Source organism: Poeciliopsis prolifica, unplaced genomic scaffold (assembly GCF_027474105.1).
Source record: "Poeciliopsis prolifica strain line A6 unplaced genomic scaffold, Auburn_PproV2 SCAFFOLD001, whole genome shotgun sequence".
NCBI lineage: Eukaryota > Metazoa > Chordata > Actinopteri > Cyprinodontiformes > Poeciliidae > Poeciliopsis > Poeciliopsis prolifica.
Genome location: NW_026562376.1, coordinates 15,004,406 through 15,023,932, shown reverse-complemented (window position 1 = coordinate 15,023,932; position 19,527 = coordinate 15,004,406). Strand labels below are relative to the sequence as shown.

General features: G+C 37.3%; 1 protein-coding gene across 3 annotated transcripts; it reads right to left on the bottom strand.

Moving 5' to 3' along the window:
- Window positions 1–5,541: 5,541 nt before the first annotated feature.
- Window positions 5,542–17,040, bottom strand: nap1l4a (nucleosome assembly protein 1-like 4a). Of its 3 annotated transcripts, XM_055036719.1 has the most exons (15): window positions 16,941–17,040; window positions 15,659–15,699; window positions 15,156–15,228; window positions 13,267–13,411; window positions 12,721–12,801; window positions 11,765–11,899; window positions 11,601–11,672; window positions 11,381–11,520; window positions 11,036–11,181; window positions 8,980–8,999; window positions 8,776–8,895; window positions 8,591–8,626; window positions 8,431–8,484; window positions 7,510–7,544; window positions 5,542–7,154 (listed from the first exon to the last, which is right to left on the bottom strand). In XM_055036719.1, exons 2-14 carry the CDS (start codon window positions 15,672–15,674, stop codon window positions 7,539–7,541), a joined length of 1,044 nt encoding a protein of 347 aa, XP_054892694.1. In that variant the 5' UTR covers window positions 15,675–15,699; window positions 16,941–17,040; the 3' UTR covers window positions 5,542–7,154; window positions 7,510–7,538. The 3 variants fall into 3 exon arrangements, with proteins under 3 accessions (XP_054892694.1, XP_054892675.1, XP_054892685.1); XM_055036700.1 differs by lacking the exon at window positions 7,510–7,544; XM_055036710.1 differs by lacking the exon at window positions 7,510–7,544 and having other exon boundaries at window positions 15,659–15,717; window positions 16,941–17,027.
- Between the last annotated feature and the right edge of the window lie 2,487 nt (window positions 17,041–19,527).

The following is a 19,527-nucleotide window of genomic DNA, read 5'->3' as shown; positions in this document are numbered from 1 at the left end:
GATTTTAATGTTTGTTTTTTTTAATCTTACTAAATCTGTTGCCATCTGTTGTCTGCATCAGTGTCTTCGCTTTGCAGAAATGAAAACTGCCAGGTATTTTCTGTTAGATGAGTGCCATTAGGCCCAAGCCTTTCATCAAGAGGTAATTTTTTTTAGTTGGCCACAGATGCTCATGACTCCAAAATGCTGTCAGAAGCATCTCATGAATGTATAACTGACAATCAACATGTCATGCTTCACTGTAATTCCCACACATACTTTAACTGAGAAATGTGTAAACAGACCCATTTCCTTCTATGAATGTATGAACAGTTAAGAGGCATGGTCAGCGGATTCTTTGGCAGGTCCAGGATGTTACTCTTGTCATCTTGATGTTGCGAAGAATGCGAGGTATGCAGAGAGGAATGCTGCTTTCACTCTGTTCTGCATAGCTTTACTGAGCCTTGCATGATAAAACAAGAGTCTTTCCAAGGTATTAAGCTTATCTGTCGTAGGCGACTTGACAGTTTTTTTTTCTTTTTTTCTGTTTGTATTTCAACCTTTGTGACCTTCCACTGCGAAGGTCTTGCTGACAACACCACTGTGGCTTTGATCAGTTTCACCACTAGTACATCTAAACATCTGAATAGGTGTAATGGAAATCCAGATTGCTTCAAAGTGCTCTGGAATGTCATGGTAGACAACTGCATTAACTTGTGTGCTTCAGAAAACACAGTGGACTAGCACTTACAGATGAGATGGCAACACAGTTCACACTGGACTTCAGGCATCGTGGACTCTATGCCTCTTCCTCCAGACCCTAGCGTCTCGATTTCTAAATAAAATGGTGAGTTTACTATAACCTTAAAACGGGAGTGTGGACAATTGCGCAGCAGTCGAGTTCACTTTCTCTTTGAAACAAGGAAGATGTCTCTGGTGTTACCGCTGGTGCGGGAGTGGCCTGACATTCTTAGCACAGGTCTATTTATCAGCATGTTTTTGGCACAGACTCCAGGCACAGTTTACACCTTCTGAAATCCCCCCAAATTATGGAACAGATTCCACTTGACAATCTTCTTTGTTGCTGGCGAACCTTTTTCTACCAAACTTCTTCGTCTCAGTGTTTTGCTCCTAAGCTTGGATACAAAACTCTGTGAACAACAAGCCTTTTTCAGCAATGACTTTTTATCGCTTGCCCTCCTTGTAAAGGGTGCTGATGACTGTCTCCTAGATCTGTCAGGTCGTCATTCTCCACCAGGATTGTGGAGCCTACCGACCCGGAGTGAGAGAGCGTTTAAACGCTCAGCAAACACTTGCAGGTGTTTTCAGTTAATTAGTGGAGTCGGGCGTGACTCCACGAGTTGTTATTCATTTCCTTTTTCATAGTATTCTAATTTTCTGGGGGCTCTGAATTTTGGGTTTTCACCATCATCACCAAAATTAAAAGAAATAAAGTCTTGGAATATATCACTCTGAGTGCTTGAATATGATATATGAGTTTATAAAATATGAGTTTCACTTTCTGAGATAACTGCCCAAAAATATGACACTAATGAAATATTCAATTGCTTTAGCTAATAATGAAGGAATAGGCTGACAAGTTACCAAATTTGGTCACTGTAATGAGGTTATATTTCACCTTTTTGCTCTAAGAAAAAGGATGCAGAAAGTCTTAAAAAGGTGTGCTGATTAAAACTAACCAAACCTGATTATTATCCTGTTCTCAGCATGATTCACTGTAAGACATATACATATTATTTGCATTTATTTAAACCAGGCTTGGCCGGCATCATCCCATTCTACAGGCCCATTATGCAACTTGAAACCAGTTCATGCAGCCCAGCCCTGACTGGCTCCTCTCTTGGTGTGCAGAAGTCAAACAGACTGAATCAGGTTAAATGTGCCGCACCTAAGTACCTGTTCATTCACTGATCCATTCATAAATCCAAACAGAGGAGTGCTACAGAGCTGCGCCTGGGCGTGGAACTCATTTTCACACACATCTAAGGCACATAGGAAGCTGGAGATAATGCATAAAAAAGCTAAGATTAGTTTGTGCTATTATTGATAACTGGCCTTTAAGCACATTCACAGACAGAAGGGAACAAAGTGAGCTTTGAGCGTGAGAGAATGGGTGGAACTTTATTATGATTTTATTTTTTTGAAAATTCCCCATACAAAGATGGATTCATCTTTGTATCACCGAATGCACCTTAACAAAGGTTTTGTATATCAGCTTGGATTTTATTTACTTTTCCTCCCACAGTCTGGAGCAACATCTCTTTCCAAATGTGAGTCGGGACAGACATGAAATAACCTATAAAAGGGTTGAGCTTTGGCCGAGATCTGTCAAACTCCTGCCACTTCTCCATTTCTTAACGCCCACGCACAACATCTGAGCACAAAGATTTACTGTGAACCAAGCCTGACGCGTTGAGTCATGGCCATGTTTGGTCTCGTTCCTGGAGGAGGCTTTGCCCCTCTCACAAACTTTGGGAAGCCGGCCTGCCTGAACAGCGCTGCAGAGTGGAGTGTGCCGTGGAAATGTTGTGGGAGGAGGAGGCTGTGGTAATCTATTGGCTCTGAGTCTGATTAGCGTGGGCCGAAGCTCCATGGAACAAGACTATTTACCACTTTAGGTTTGCCCTCTTTCACCCCGTATGCTGTCTTGCAAAAAGTGTTTATCAAGTTTGATCTTCTCCACATGTTGCCATGTTACAAACAAGTATTTTCTTTGTGTGTGACGGAACAGATTTAAGCAAAACAGCATAAATCATGAAGTGGATAGAAGACGTTATATAGCTTTGAAATTCTTTACAAACAAAAACTGAAAAGTAGGGCATGCATTTCACCTCAACAGACTTAGTTAGTTAGTTAGTTAGTTAGTTAGTTAGTTAGTTAGTTAGTTTTATTAATAGCAGTTTGGCCTAGATCTGAAAACAGATTTAGTTTTCAACTCAAAGGATTTTTCTGGTTCCAGTGTCATTTATTTCACAGTACACTGACAGGAAGGTGGGTCATGAAACGGAGGAAGACATTCGTCGAGGACTGAGGCCTCTGCACCCCCTCAGCACCCGATGCAAGAGTGCTTTGATCTAAATTGCATCTCTGGTCTCATGCTTAGGCTTGCTGTCTTGCTCGAAAATGAACCTGCGCAACTCTTTCAATTTTGTTGCAGGCTGCAACAGGCTGGATTCCAGTTCAGTGCATCTTCCTATGAAATATCCTGAATATTTGAAAAAGCTGGTTCATAATATGAGGCTTCCGCAATAATCAACTTTATAACTTTTCTAAACTGAAAAGTTAAAAATGCAACACTGCTGTTACTTTGACTGGAAAGCAGGAAACTGTTTTCACATAGGCGTAAAGTGTAAAATGAGTTAGTTTGTGGTCAATGGTTCTTACATTGGGTGCAGTCCATTGTGTCTTTATCAGGCTGCTTGGTCAGCTCATTCAGGTCTGAACACCAACTGGGCAAAAGCAGCATAAAGCCTCTCTCTATTCCCTAACCGCTCTGGCTCACAACACATCCGGTCCGGAAGAAGCTGCACAGAGAACGCCACACAGAAAACCCCGCTCACCCTTTCTCTCCCATGTGTGCTCACAAATACAACAGTTGGGAAAAATGCACCTTGAGGCCGAGAAGTTGTGATGGGCGCAGCTGCAGTGAGGATGAAGGTCAGAAGAAGACGTCTCTTCACAGTCCTGCTGGACGAGGATGAGACGACTCGCACATGGGATAACTCCGTCAGTATGAAAGTGTTTTTGTTCCACCCCTGTCCTCTGTCCCTCAGCGTAACATGGAGGTGGCCTCCGTTTCACTCCATTACTCTCATTTCTTCTGCATTTCTTATTGTTAAGTTCCCTCTTTGTCCATGTTCCCCATGAACATCAAACAGCTGAAGAATACAATGCCTAACTGTATTTCCCAGTGAGTTTTAATAGCAGTGATCATTGTAGAGGCACATACTGTCATATGAACAGCTGTGAGACTCTGCTTCAGGTCTCATAATAGGACTTTAGAGTTTTTGAAGATTTTTTTTTTGTCCATCTTTCAACCTGGTCTCAGGGTTAACTTGCTTTTATTGCCAGGACTGTGTTTGCTGGCTGTTACTTTGATTGTCTTCCACCTGCAGGCTGTTTTCAGTACAGAGGCATGGTTTATTTCAAACACCTCACCAGGCTCATAAACTGCTAATATTGTTTCTTTTGAAAGCCTCAGACAGATCTTTCAGTCTCTCACACCAAGAGCAAAGAGCAGAGCAATCGAAATGTCTGAGGCTTAAATACAGTGAATTTATTTCTATAAAGAATGAAGGTGGGTTTTCTTTATTTCTAATAATCTTTCTATATTGATGAAATGTATGTCAAACTATTCAAATACATTTATTTTCACAGCTGTAAGTACAAACATGTTTGACTCTCATAACTCAACTTTCCAGCTCAATTTCTCTGGCTAAATGAGCCATGAGTCACAATTGTTCTGCTTGTTGCAGCGAGGCGGTCTGCAACCCCACACAGCCGCCTCAGCATGAATAGCTTCTTGTTCATGTAAAGCAAAATCTGAAAGCTACAGAACATGACATTTTGGTATTAGTTTTTCTTCTCTGGAGAATTTGCCCACTTATTTTCTCCATTACATGAAACGCCACAACGAGCAGCTCTAAAAGAAACCTCTGATGGTAACTGGGATGTCATTATGTTGATGTCATCCACTCCTGTTTTCTCACTCCCTCATGTTAACACCTTCCTATGAAGACAGAAGCATGAACACTTGGTGACAGGTAACAAAAAAAAAAAGAATACACTGCCGTTATGAGCCATGCTGCCCAGTACCTTTCAGTAAAATCCTCTCAATGACAAAACATTCTAACAGACGTGTGCAGGATCAGAATGTGAGATGAGGCTCCAGGCTTTTCCTTCGCTCTCCACGGATCAGTTCACATTCAAGCGGTCTGCAGGCTCGGCTCCAAGCTCTTTGCAATCATTTGCAAGCCATCAGCTGATGTTTAATGGTTACGTTGGTCTCCGTCTTGTCACATTGTGCTGTCAGCAGCAGGTGCAATCACCCGAAGAAAGTTATCGGAGCACAGAGGTCACCTTGTGATGTAAAAAAAAAAAAGAAAGCCACTTGGTTTTTCACAATTATGCATAAATATTGGCTGGAATGAAGGTTTCACTAAGGGGACGATGTGCTCCGGTGGAGACGCACTGGCCTTCCTAAACAAAGCATTTTACATGTAGAGTGTAGTTTTAGTTTGATTGGACTAGAAAACACTTTTGTTGCATCTCCTCCAAGGCAAACTATTGGTCTCCTTCTGTTACTGTTTCATTAAGTTCCCATGTGAACCGCACAATGTTGTCTCTTTGGTTTCCAATGTTAAGCATGAATATTCATACAGCTGATGCATTTAGGTTGTCGAATGGACTTTCAACCCGATGTGGAAAACATGGAAGTTTTCCTGATACTCAGAAATAAGAATCATTACGATATTCAAATGCATAGCAAGGGCATGTAACGTGATATAGTTCAGATTTCAAAAATAAAAAACAACCAAAACATCACCATGTAGCACAACTTTAATAGAATATTTTAACTAACTGTACAAATTGAAAAGAAACATTGCGCAAGTAACAAACTGAATAAGAACCAGTTAAGGCCATCGCTAGCGCACGGTTTGATGGGATTTGAAAATGTGAACCGTGGCCTTTGAGAGAACCGTCTGCTGAGAAGTACAATCGTTCTTTTCAAAAAGAGGGAAGGGGAGAAGATGGGGAATGCTGTCACTACTATCGAACAGTCATCAGGCAAATGTGTCCAAATAAATAGCCAAAATCCATGTGCAGAGGAGAACATACATTGGCACCCTGTTCCATGAAGATTTCCACCAAACCATTAGACGTCAAGAAAAAAATTTAAAAAAAAAGAGTGTATATATATGCAGTTTAACAACTTTAAATGTTGTATTAGAGTACATTATTGAACTAGCAAACAATTTTAAAAGTCCACATGGTTTGTCTTTACATTTGGCTTCTTGGCAACAGAACTTTGATCCAAGCTTCCTGCACGGTCACATGACTCATTCTGAAATTTGTTAGGAATAAGATGCATAAAAAGCTATTTTATACAAATCATTACAAAAAGTTAAGTCGGTCTGCTTTCATCTATGAACTCTGAAGTCTTTAATACATATCATGTTTAAGCTGACAATAGCTAACCATCTGAAATTATAAAGAACAATGTGTCTTTGTCGCACTTTTCCATCCATGGCATCAGTACTAAGAGCATTTCAGGGTTGAACAGGAAAGGGAAATGTACGATAGTTTTTGGGCTGTACCTGCATATCTGCCCTGTTTAGCATTGTGCTCAGCTTAAATGCTTCTTCTGCCCAGCTAAGCAATCCAGAAGTGAGCAGATATAAACAGATGCAGATTGGCATTATTTATCTTTTGTTGAAAGGAAAACTAAAACACTTCTCAGTGTCTGAAAGGGGGATTTAAGCCAATTATAATCAGCCTTTTTAATGCCTAGAAGCATTCACTCACCATGAATCACATCCAGCTGCATGACCCCACAATAAATAGTCCAATGACAAAACAATGAACATGTAAAACAGTAAATTAAAATAAAAATGGTACATTGAATGTCTTAAGAAATAATACGAAAAAATAGAATAAAGAGAAACAACCCCAGTGATAGATTATGTCGAACTTGATCAGCAGTTTCCTAGTAAACTCAATTTGCTTGTTGGCATTAAAAACCCCTGAGTAGTTGACCTATTTCCATGAACAATAAAGTTGCAAGCGATTCCTTTCCGATCTTCCTCTATATAATGCTCTGAGTTTTAAGCAGACACCTAACTCAATAGAAGAAAAAGACTGTACCTATGTGATACCATGGTAATTTATTAAGAGTCGATTCTGGCTGTGATGACAAATGAAGCCAAAGAAACAGGGTGAGATGCTGCAAGACCATAGAAAAAGAAGTCATGCACATAGTAAAAACATAGGTTTGGGTTCTATTGCCTTCCGATGAGTTTGTAAAAGGGTGGAGCCTGCAGCAGTAGGAGGTCTGATGGACAGGCTGAGGACAGATTTTATGGGCAGCAGGTCTCCACCTCCCCTGATCATCATGGTTACTGCTGTTTGCATTCGGCAGGTTGAGGCTGTTCTTTCTGTGGACACACAGAAAACTAGATGGTTAGGAAACAACAAAGCTTCGAAAGCCTTCTCAGCGCCAGCGAGCACGAAGAAGAGGTTTACTAAGAAAGCAAATGCAGAAGACTGAAGGCACCTGGCTTGGTGAAGTAAAGGTAATGTTAGAAACCTGGGATGGTAAAACAAAAGGGAATAAATGGGGAAAAACATGACAAAGAGAGAAGCTTTCTCATTTAATCTAAGATGTGAGTTGGAGGTTAAAACTAAACTACAAGGAGAATAATAGGCATAGAGAAAAATAAAGAATAATAACCAAAGCCCCCATAAAGGGTATGCAAAGAATATGATGCGCCATCTTTACTTCCCCCTTACCTAGAAATGCATGGAGTGAGAATGATTGATTATGCCTGTAATGAAGAGGAGATCCAGGGTAAGGGAGAGACAACAGCATGAAAAGGATTAATTGTCACATTCACAGATGAAAGTGAACAAAAAGTGAAACATTGCAGGAGTTGGTCAAAGAGCCACCACAGCAAAAATCAGTAGCTGATTAACAAAGACACTTAACCTCCAAGTAACCGTTTACAAAGTCCAACATTTCAGTCAACTTAAGAACAGATTTAACTGAAAATGTTCTCTGACTCCTTATACTAAGAGCCTTTAAAATACAGAAAATCTACTTTGTTTTGATACAAGACAAGAACATTGTGGATGCTTATGGGATTGGCAGCTAGCATGAAATGAACCCATATACCATTATTACTGAACAGTCTGTTCCTGTTCTTTGAAGTCGGCCCTGTACCTTCGTACAGAAATGCAAAGAACTGTTTTCAGTTAAATCTCTGACAGGGTGCAAACATTTCTTTGGATGAAGGTAACCATATATGTATGAGAATGATTAAAATACGATGCATTTTAATGCCTAATATATGCCAACATTAGGAATGATACAGATGACCATTCCTGTCATTTACAGTGATGGACAAAACGCCAGAGTGATTCATTTTTCCTTTGGCTGTATGTAGCATGAAGGAGATCCACATTGCAATTTCTTCACATGTAGCTGAGCATTGTGGATCAGCTGGCTGATAGAAGGCCAGTACATACTTTTCCCTTTGGCAAAAAGGAAAAATAAGTTGAGAAAAGGTTTGTTTTTATATAGTTAGACCCTCATGTCACTCCAAACCTGCTTTAGATGGGCAAAACATCTGCATTCTGCACATTATCAGTTTTGTCAGATGTTTTTCACTCTAAAGAAAAGGTTAAAGCTTCACAATTACGGTGCAAACTGACCTTGGGGTCAGTATCTCCCTCTTCGTCATCATCATCACCCTCCTCATCTTGTTCCTGGAACATAAAAAAAGAATCTTTAGGGACACGAGTGTCACCTCAGTGGATAGACTTGTATTTCAAATCTCAGAGGCTTTAATCTTTCTCTGCTATTATTACTAACCTCTTCATCTCCCTCTTCCAGTTCCTCCTCTTCAAACTGCAACACAATTAAGAATAAAAACACCCAACAGTCAGCACATTGTATCCCCAGCTTTTGTGTCTTCATTCAGTCTGTAAACTTCCCATTATATAAATCAGATTTTCTATAATCCTGTCTGCAGGTGTGTTTGCGGGTGTAGGACTTACACTCTCATCATCTTCCAGAGCCTCACCAGTAAAGTAAAGCACTGCTCTGGGAACTATTCTCTCACGGAAGAAATGACCGATTTCAAAGTCTGTGGCTAGGTTGAACTCAGAGTCTTCATCCTGTCGGACAAAAAGTTTCAGCAGTTTAGCCAAAAAAAAAGACGCAACTACAACTTTATGATGAACGGGTTTGTGTTTACTCACCATTTCTCCATCTGGTGAAGCTGCAAGATAAAGAAACATGTAAGGTCTACAGCAAGATGTCTTAAAGGAACATAAACTTTAAAAAAAAGGGAGAAAAGTAATTTTGTGTTCATTTTATTTAACTTAAAGCCATAAATTTCTGTTATGTTTCTTTAAGTATGCAGAGTTGTCATATTTAAAGACAACAAGAAATGCATCATGACTTCAAATCATAAATCTTTTACTCACATCTTAAAAAAAAAAAAAAAAAAAAAAAAGCTCAACCCTGAATGCAAAAATGATCAAAGGTGAAATTTCTCAGCCCTCCAACACTGCAGTGTGTAGAAATCCTGGTTTCCTTAAAGCAGGATTCTCTGACTTCAGTAATCAGCAACAGCTCTTCTTGTTAAACTGTAATCTTTTTTTTTTATATTTAACATTAGTGGGTTGTCTATTTTATAATTACGATTATTGTGTATTTTTGTGTATGTGCTTCTTGTTACCCAGTGACTTTGCTGGTAATAGTTACATTTTCCCAAATGCCCCTGGAAATAAGGGATGTTATAATGTTTAACAAAAGTTATGTTAAAGAATAAAGTATATTAGGTGTAACCTCACTTTAATAAGTGGAGAAAAAGAAAAGCAGCCCAGAAAACAAACCATTAATTAAATGGGGTAAAGAAAGGTTGAGTCACGTCAATGACTCAAATTATCATGTGACTCCATTTTCACCACCATGCCACACATCCCACCGCCAAAGCTGCACACCTAACACGACTGACACAACATTAATATTCAAGTGACACACCACAATTATAGCAGAACCAGAAAGACTGATAACTGCTCATCTTTGAGTCACTGCAAATCCAGGCATGTCTGACAGGGTGTCATAAAAGAAGGATGATAAAGGTTTAAAAAGAAGAAAAAAAATGCAACAGAATCTGTTCAATCTGACAATTGGCTCATTTAAGATATCTAAAGAAAATCTTCTTTGAGGCAAAATTTAATCAGTGAAGCATAAACCACCTTCATACAATCTTCTCTGTAAAACAAAATCACAAAAAGTAAAACCATCTAATTTGTCTAATATGGTATAAACTGTCAAATATACAGTTAAATGTTCATTTTCATTTGTTAACTTAGGAAATAACCACTCTAAATCCTGACTCAATTCCCAGGTAGCAACTGAATCACTGGTGAAAGCCAGAAAAGAAAACTATCACAGTGAAAGTGAAGGTAAACATGAAAATGCTGAAAATAAAAATTCCCAAATTACTTCATTCTTACTCAGCTTCAGTTGGTAACAGGAAGTCACTGTCAAAATGTGACTGTTCGGCTTATGAGAGTTTGGTGCCACCTGCTGGTGAGTTAGAATGCAAAATGCTTACTGGTTTGCTTTAGATTATAATGGGTTTAAACACACAGGAAACAATACAGCAAATCTACCAATCATACAGGAGAGCTAAAGAGCACAACATACGACCCTGTCAAGACGATCATAAGAGATGTTAGAAAGTATCAAAGATCCCTCTCTCCAAGCTCCAAATCTGTGAAATGTTTTAGAGGACAAAGTGTTGACCTACTGTGAAGAAATAGTGAGTGGTACAAAGTGTTGACAGCTGGGGTACCAACAACTGAAACACTAATAATCAGATTACGTTTCTTAAAATAGCTACGAGGACTGAAAAAAAAAATATATATATTCAGGATATTTAATATAAAAGCAAATATTAGAGCTGGTTTTGTTGAACAAATTAAATCTTCACTGCATATTCTTCATCGCTGTTAAGATTAGCTATGACATGGATAATATTGACCATACATTAAACCATATAATAATTAATATTAACATTTTATGTGGAAGCTTTGTTTAGCTTTAAAAATCAACAATTCTTGGTAAAGTCCTTGATTTCAAATAAATGATTTAATTTGCTCATAAAATGAAACCAATGAAGGAGGTAAAAAAGAGAAAGAGCAAAAGAGGAGTATGTTTCAACTTGCTTCAAAAAGTGGTATGAGACAACTACTAGACAAATCTAATCCAAATGTGTGTGAAATGGTGTGCTTTCGTGCTCACCTTTGACAGGATTAAAAAAGTTGAAGAACGAGTCATTGGGAACCTGTTTGGTAACAGTGCGGACCGTGCCACGACCTTTATGCTTCTGCTTCTTCTTTATAGTTTTCACTGTCACATCCTTCCCCTTGTGCCAATCTATCTGACATCTATAGAAAGAGTGCAAAAAAACAAGAACAAGCTGAAACCAAGGCTGCAAACACGAGGAGGCTGACATGTGGGATGCAAAGTCAGAGGAGCTTAATTTAGAACAACTGTGCAGAAATGTTTGTCAAACCACACAAAATCTATTTCATACCTGAAACTCAAAATAACATTTCAAAACTGTAACAGTTTACTGAGTCCTACCCTTCACAGTCAATGATCTCTGGGCCCTCAAATGAGAACGGATCTGATGCTTCAGGCTCTGATTTCATCTTGTAGACTTTAGTAAGGACTGCGTTGTTGAAATAGCCATTGGGCTCAAAGTGGAACTCTAATGTAAAGCTCTGGAAAAAGATGCACATATTTTACACTTAATTTAGTAATCAAAGACAGGTTGATGAAAAAGGTGGACGTTGACACTGACCATTGGCTGCCCTGGTTCAGAAAACTTTACTTGAATATCTCTCAGGTGCTTTAGGATGGGTTCATCATGTTCCTGGTGGCCAATTCAAAATAAATTCCAAAAACTCAAATCACTCTTCCAACATAAGACTCAATTTCAAAAGTAAAGGGTTAGTAAATCCATACCTGCACCATGTCACTGAGCATGTCAACACTCTTGAAAATGGTGAGCCAGAAGTCGGGGACGCCTTTCGGGTTTTCCTCTGGTGTGGCTTCCTCCTTTTTTGCATCCTCGATGGTAGCCTTTTCCTTTACTTCCTCCTATCAACGATTAGAAGAAAATATCAAAGTTTATTTTAGTTATCTTAACTTTTAATTATGAATCACTTTTGGGTATAGATGCAAGAGATTGGGAATGTACTCAAAGGACTTGTCTGCTAGACTAGCTTTTCCCCCACTGGTAAGAGTATACCATACATAAATTACAATGCAATGACTGCAGAAGAATGTTTCATTTTTGGGACTGCACTCAATGTTCAACTGCAGAGACAAAAACAGGCACAGGACATAAGTATGGCAGAAATAAAGATCAATCTGGCACAGGATCAAGGAGTGGATTGTATAGAAAGTGCTGTGGCTACAGAGAGGTTATAAACACAGCTGCTAACCTTCCTTACTAAGTCTTTTCTCAAAGTAAAAACTAAATGTTAAATTCAACGTTACAACTATGATGATTTTATGTCAAATTAGATCAAAATAAGTATAACTTTTCCTGTTTTAATTTTGGATACCGGATAATTGTAATATCTTAAACCATTTCGTTTAAAATGCTTAAGCGGATACTTTGCTTTGAACTCGCTTATGCATAGAGCATACTTAAACACAATAGATGATACCCAACACGACAAAAACTAAATTTTGTTTAATTCGTCAACCCCATCACAACAGATCTCAGTCCTGTTGTGATACAATTTAGAAGTTATAAAAACTGGTGATTATATTATTTAGACTGAATCCAAAGGAGGCATCCCACTAAGATTAATCACAATGTCTCGTTCCAGTTGTGAGAATATGTTTTAGTTTTTAGTCTAAAGCCAGAGGAAGGATTAGGCTCCAAAGACAAATAACAAACATGAACTTACAGCAAGCTCCTCCTCTTCATCGGTAGGCCATTCACACTCCTCATCTGTGGGCTCAACTGCTCCTGTGACAATCTCTCTTCTCTGTTACAAGACAAATATTATCACAAAATCAGAGTTAAGAGAAGGACTGAGGTATACTACCATGAATCATCCTCTTCAACAAATACGAATTCAGTCAAACTAAATTATTTTCAGTAAGCACATTGGTCACCTAAGCGACTGAACACACACAGATGCACACATACACACAGGCCACAGCTGTCACTCCCTCAAATGTTCAGGAATTGCACGGCCCCTGTCACTATCGCTGGAAATAGCCTGAACTGACAAAGCACAGCCGACTACTCGTTTAGACAGTTATCATTTAGCACCAGGGATGTAATGTCACTGACCTCAAATCAGTTCGAAGAGACAACATTTCATTGGTGCAGATGAGACTTTCTTTTGTATCGGATCACATTGGAAATTTGACTAAAACTTTTGTTTTCTGGGGAAGTCTGTTTCCTCTGTTTCGATGTGTCAGGTATGTTGGCGATTTGAAGTTACCTTGTCAAATAGTGGCTGGTATAGAGTTGCATACTTTCTCTCTAGCTCGTGAACCTCTTCGTAGAACTTGGCCTCAATGTGAGCACATTGTTCCTGTAGTCTCTTTAAGGCGTGCACTCGCCTCTTCACTGCTTTGGGAAGTATACTAGATCAAAAGGAAAACAAGGAATTATAAATGAGGATTAAGATGATTCCCATGTTTGGTTTTGTCAGATATCTACCGTTACAATAAAATTGAAAAATAGCCCACATTTCTTCAAGAAACACAACATCAAAACCCAATTGTTGGGTTAAACTTTTTTCCTGAAGAAGCAAAAGAAAAAAAAAATCTACATCTTTTTGTCTTCTCAAGTTGTTGTTGATGTGAACAGCAGGTTATGACAGTCACTTAAACAGAGTCAAGGTAAAAGTACACACACTTTGAATTCTAGTATAATGGGTAACAAATAATCTGATCTTTCTCTGGTTCCGAAATTAGTTAGACTTTTATGATGTGAAAACATGCAGATTTAACATCGATTTAATGTGTTAAACATCAAAAAGCAAAGGTCTGCATGAGGAATAATCCAGTAGTATTAACAGCCTGACATAGTTATCCAAATGACTTTGGTCAAATAGAAGGAATCTTTAGTAATTCTTTAAAGACTTGTTAGAATTAAAAGAAACATCAATAAAGTTGAGATGTGGAGTTTGATAGAAATAATCCAACACAATGCTTTTCACTTTTATAAACTGCTTTATAATAAATTTGTTGTTGTATGGAAGATTTTCTTGCCAGATGACCCACTTTCAGTCAAAGCTGAATGACAAGGACTTCAGACTAATGGAGATTATGACCTGTGACTACAAAACAAGTCCTGAATCATTGTCACTGCAGATTAAGTAAAAAAAGCAGTCCATTCCAAACTTTATCTTAAACCAGACACGAATGACTCCTCACACATTAGAAGAGTTTATGAGCAACCTAATTTACAATAATTTGTTGACTACCAGTGATTTGCAGTAAAAACAAAGCAAAACAAACAAAAAAAGAAGTTGCACATCAAGTTGGCTTCTTGGACAAGACCAAAAACAGAAAGCATTAGAGACAACCTTATTTAGGTTTCACACCATGCTAAAGTTAGAGCAGCAGAGCTGAGAGCTATCTCAAAAGTGGAACTGAGTACATTTTATTAATCGACTAAAATAGCAAAAGCAAATTAAATGCATGCAAAAGGAAACCCAGCTTAAGATAATGAATTTATTGGGAGGTGCTGCTATCAGCTATCAACTTGTACAAAGTTAAATTCATTTTAACTTTGTTTAACAAAGAATAAATTAAGTTTGATCTACTTTGTCACCAAAATGAAGCAAGCAACAAGAAAAGACTAAATTTGCATCAAGAAAGTATTTTTGATTTTCAATCAAACTATAACTCTCTTTGAAATGTTTTCCTCTCAAAAGACACTGATCTGTCTTTTGGTATTTATTTCACTGTTGGAAACAGTGAAATAAACTAAACATTTCACTGTTAGAAACAGTGAAATGAATACACAGCAATATGTTGCTTAGCACTAGAATAGACAGTTGTATTTGTTGTTTGTGACATTATCTGACAGTATTGACAAAGAAACTAAAACTAACCAATTTTGGCAGAAGAAAAAAAAATCTCACCAATGCAATTCACAGAGAAGCACAGTATGCCTTGGACTACACATATACTAAAGTAACCATGTTGAAGTATTAAATACACTTAAAACGACCAGACTAATGATAATCTATTAGTTTCCTTTAATTTGTTTCTTGTGCCTATGTAGCAATTAGACAATGCAGCACATTTAATTGTACATGCAATAAAATATAATCAAAAGTGTTAAACTTGGAAGGTAGTTGAGATAATTGTCACTGACTTTTCCATAAAGGGGAATCCGACAGGTTTGCCCATCTGTCCACCTGGATTTGGCATTGTTTGATCTCCTTTACCTGAAAAGATCAAGAACAAACAAAAATTGTGTTTTCTCAACTTGAGAGTTATTCATCTCTGTTGGTTCAGAAGTTAGTGAAAGTAGCTTTTAAAACTATAAAATATTCATCATGAATGGGATTTCATAAGTAGGAAAGGAATCAAAACATTTTAGGAAGAGTATTCAGAGGAGAATATCCAGAAATAACAGTAGAATAAGAAAATATATTTTAGTATATATGAAGATTTTAAAACTTCAACGTTTTCCCCTCAACAAAGACTGTCAACATTACCTTTAACCTACTTCTTTTCATATGCCTGAGATCATCTATCATCACTGTACAATTATCTGGTGCACAGCATGAGAACATCAACATTTCACAAGTGGTGAAAGACAAGTTGCAGGGATGAAACCAATGAAAGTTGCAACAGTTTTATTTATGTCTATACCTTTACTTGCATCCATGATGACCAAATGTCACTGCCTTCCTCTGTAAAAAAAACAAAAACTATATATATATATATATATATATATATATATATATATATATATATATATATATATATATATATAAACATAATTCCATATAACAGTAGTTATTAGAAGCCTTAAAAGTGATAATTGGAGTAAACAGTTCAGAACAATGACAAAACCACAACGTGTTGGTGAAAAATAGGTGTTGACATGTCTTTGGCTACAATTGCCAAAGACTTAAGAACAACTTATAACATTTGGTATACAATTTTAAGTATACCCATGAAAAACAAAAGAGAAACATCCCAAATACATTCATTATCCATTTTCATTCAGTCCTCTTATTGATATGAGCCAAGGTTAATTTAGTTGAAGATCAGTAATATGTTTTAAATCAAGTAAGCGGTGTTTTAGTCCATTTAGCTCTTTAGACTAAAAATCTCTCTTTAGACTAAAAATCTCTACCGATTTAGTACCTGGGAAACGTGTTTAAATGCAGAGCAGATTGAAAAGAATTAATGGCTTAATTGAATTGTTTTTCAAAGGACAACATCGTGTTCCCTTTGAAAAACGTTGTCAGCAAAGTGATTTTTCAACAGTAAACATAACTGTGATAAAATATGGTAAGCCACGTTGAGCTTGCAGATTTCAAGATAGATTGCAGTGTTGAGCAACAATCCGATGACGCATTGACATAATGACAGGGGCTCTACAGCTAGCATCTCTGTTTTTACAATTCAAAACCGTCTAACGATTACTGAGTCACTGTGGACTTCAAGATAAATAAATATGCACCGTTCTATCCTTCTATCAAAAAGCAACTACAACAAATCCCTATACTGGTATGGGCGGTTCCAAACATCTGACAGTTAACCGGACGAGCAAACTGGCTAACGGCATGCTAAGAACAACGTTTCAGCAAACAAAACGAGACAAGCTTAACTCCTTCATTGCTTCAATTGCTAGTTAGTATATGGGCTCGGAAAACGGAACCGTAAATACAATTCAGTTTTCATTATACGACTAAATTAAGCTGTTTGATGACTGTGTAATGCTACTAGCCGGCCGCTATAAAAAGCTAATATTATCTAGCAACCGTTAGCTCGATGGTTGATAAAAAGGAAAGGGCTTGATGAAAACCGAGACGAAGACACTTCTCTGCGTTTTACTAAATACCTTATAGGGTCGATGTGTGATGTTCGGAAGAAACGATAAACACTCTAGGTAATTAAGAATACAACATTTCGACAAGCTTACCTTTATCAAGCTAGTCTCCTCGCTCACGCGTCTACGGTGCTAGCACCACGAGCAAGAAACGCACGCTTCCCAGCATCACGCCTTATGATTGGACGGTTGGTGAAAGTGAGAGTTGTGCTGCATTCAAGTGCCGTGCAATAATTTATTTTGCCAAAACATCCACGAAATTCAAAGGTATATATATTCTCTGCAGGAACTAGAATGGTTTCAGATTAGTAGATAATAATAATAATAATAATAATAATAATAATAATAATAATAATAATAATAATAATAATAATAATAATAATAAGATCTATTATTATTATTATTATTATTATTATTATTATTATTATTATTATTATTATTAGCAATATACACCTGCATATTCTATAGAACAGAACCTGTCTTTATTTCCCTTAACAGTGAAATCCAAGTGCACCAGCAGCAAAGTGGCAGGCAAATCGAAACAGGTAGATATAACAAATAAAAAAAACTATTAAGACACAAAGTAGCAGATTGTACCGAAAGGGCAAATGCTCATTGCAGCACACTCGGATTTCAAAGAAATGTGCAATTAAGTAGCATAATTTAAAAAATACGCATGTGCATTTGTAGATAAACGACAACAACAGACTATTTACATAAAGTAAAATAAACAAAAAAGGGGACAAAGGATCACATATGAGTGTTTATTTGCTGCATAAAGGCACTTTTGAAACGTTTAATCATTTATTTAATGGGACTTATTACCAATGTTTTTCCCCCACTATTTTTATATTAGAATACATTTCTATTTAAATGTTTATTTATTAAATTATTTAGTTGCTGAATTGTGAAATTTTTGGGTCATCAATACCTTCACAGTCTCTTTCAATCTGGATAATGACAATGCACATTGTCATTATCCAAGATGCAAACAAACCTGGGTTGTTTCTGATTGTCCATATCGCATGCACGCCACTAGAGGGCTCCTTCTACCTATGTTTTGTAACAAACAGAATTGCTTAAGGGTTTTGAAACCGAAAGGGCTAATGTTTTTTAAATTTGTCACAGAACAGAAACAAATACTTTTTTTGCCTTTTCAGAAAGGAATGTTTACACCTTTGAACTTCTATTTAAAAAGAAAAAAAAATCACATGTAGAAGCATTAATGGTAATTTAATTAATAGAAGACAAGCTATTTTGCAGGTTCTGCAGGATAAACTAATATGATAAAGAAAAAACAATTGCCCAGCACCTATACTGGCTAGAATATGGATTCATGTGATCAAAACTGAAAGCTCAATGAATGTCCTTTTTTAAAAAATAAAATAACCAAATGAACATTACAAATAAAGAATTTTGCGCCTAGAAATCACCTTCAAGCTTAAAGGCTGGAAGCAGATAAAGTTGAGAAACAGCTAATCTTTTATAAATTAAAAGAGAGTAGTGCTTTTCTTTCTCACTTAAGTTTGAAAACTATTTCCCAGATCCACATGATTCCTACATTGCGGGTTTTGAAAACAGGAAGTCAAATGCAGTTGTTTTGTTGCCAGTCCAAAGTAAATAAGTCTTTGTACCAGATTTAAAAACAAGAGCTGGAGGACATTAAATGTGCTTCTTGTGGAAGCGGTCCAGTTTGGGAACAGACAAAATCTGAAATCCTGTCTTCTCTCCGTTTGCAATCAACCACTGCCTGGTCAGTTGAGAGGAAGTGACAGCACTGGATCCCCTCAGGGTAGTATTGTTGTTACCAGGCTCTGTCCCTGTCACTGTGTGACATTTACCAGAATGGTCTGTTCCCACAGAAGAAATCAGATGTGATTGCGTAGCATTTGGGATGGAGCAGAATTCAAGAAACAAGAGCAAAGTTGTTATTACTTTAGATTAAAATTATGAGACCACAGTAAGATGTGGCTCTTTATTACTAATAACAATAAACAGGACTTCAAATCAATAAGAATGACTAATTACTTTGTGGTCTTTTGTAGGAGTCTATATTTTGCAAGACAATAGGAACACCTGGAAAGCTGTAAATGTTCACATATTACAGCCTTCACTCCATGCTTCTTTCCAAGCCCATCCTTCTTGTGGGCTGAGGTGTGCACCTGGTTCTTTAGGTGTTCTTAATCATCTACAAACATAGACTCTTCTCTCAGATCTTGAAAATGAGCTAAATGTAATTGTGAGCATGTATTACACTTCTGACGTCTACAAAGGTCCAACTACAGAACAAACTCATTGTCTCAGAATACATATTATTGTAGTACAACAACCCAAAATGTTTTCAGTAATACTAACATTGTGGGTACTGGACTTTGCCATTCTAACACACAAATGAAGTTTAATTTCAAGAATTGGGTCAGTTTCAATGCATCTTTTCACACCCCAGCAATTCCCAACAATCTCTTTCTGTTCAAAAGCACTAAACCAACAGATGAAGTTAAAATGTGTGAGGAACCTTACGTTTGATTCATTTATTTCTTAAAAAAATCACATTATGAGCTTCCGATAAGTTTTGTGACAAACTACAAACTTTCAGGTCTGTCTCTCACCAATGATTTTCTTCTTTCAACACTTATCTCCTATGTGATACTAGTGCCAGAGACCAAACACCCAAAACACT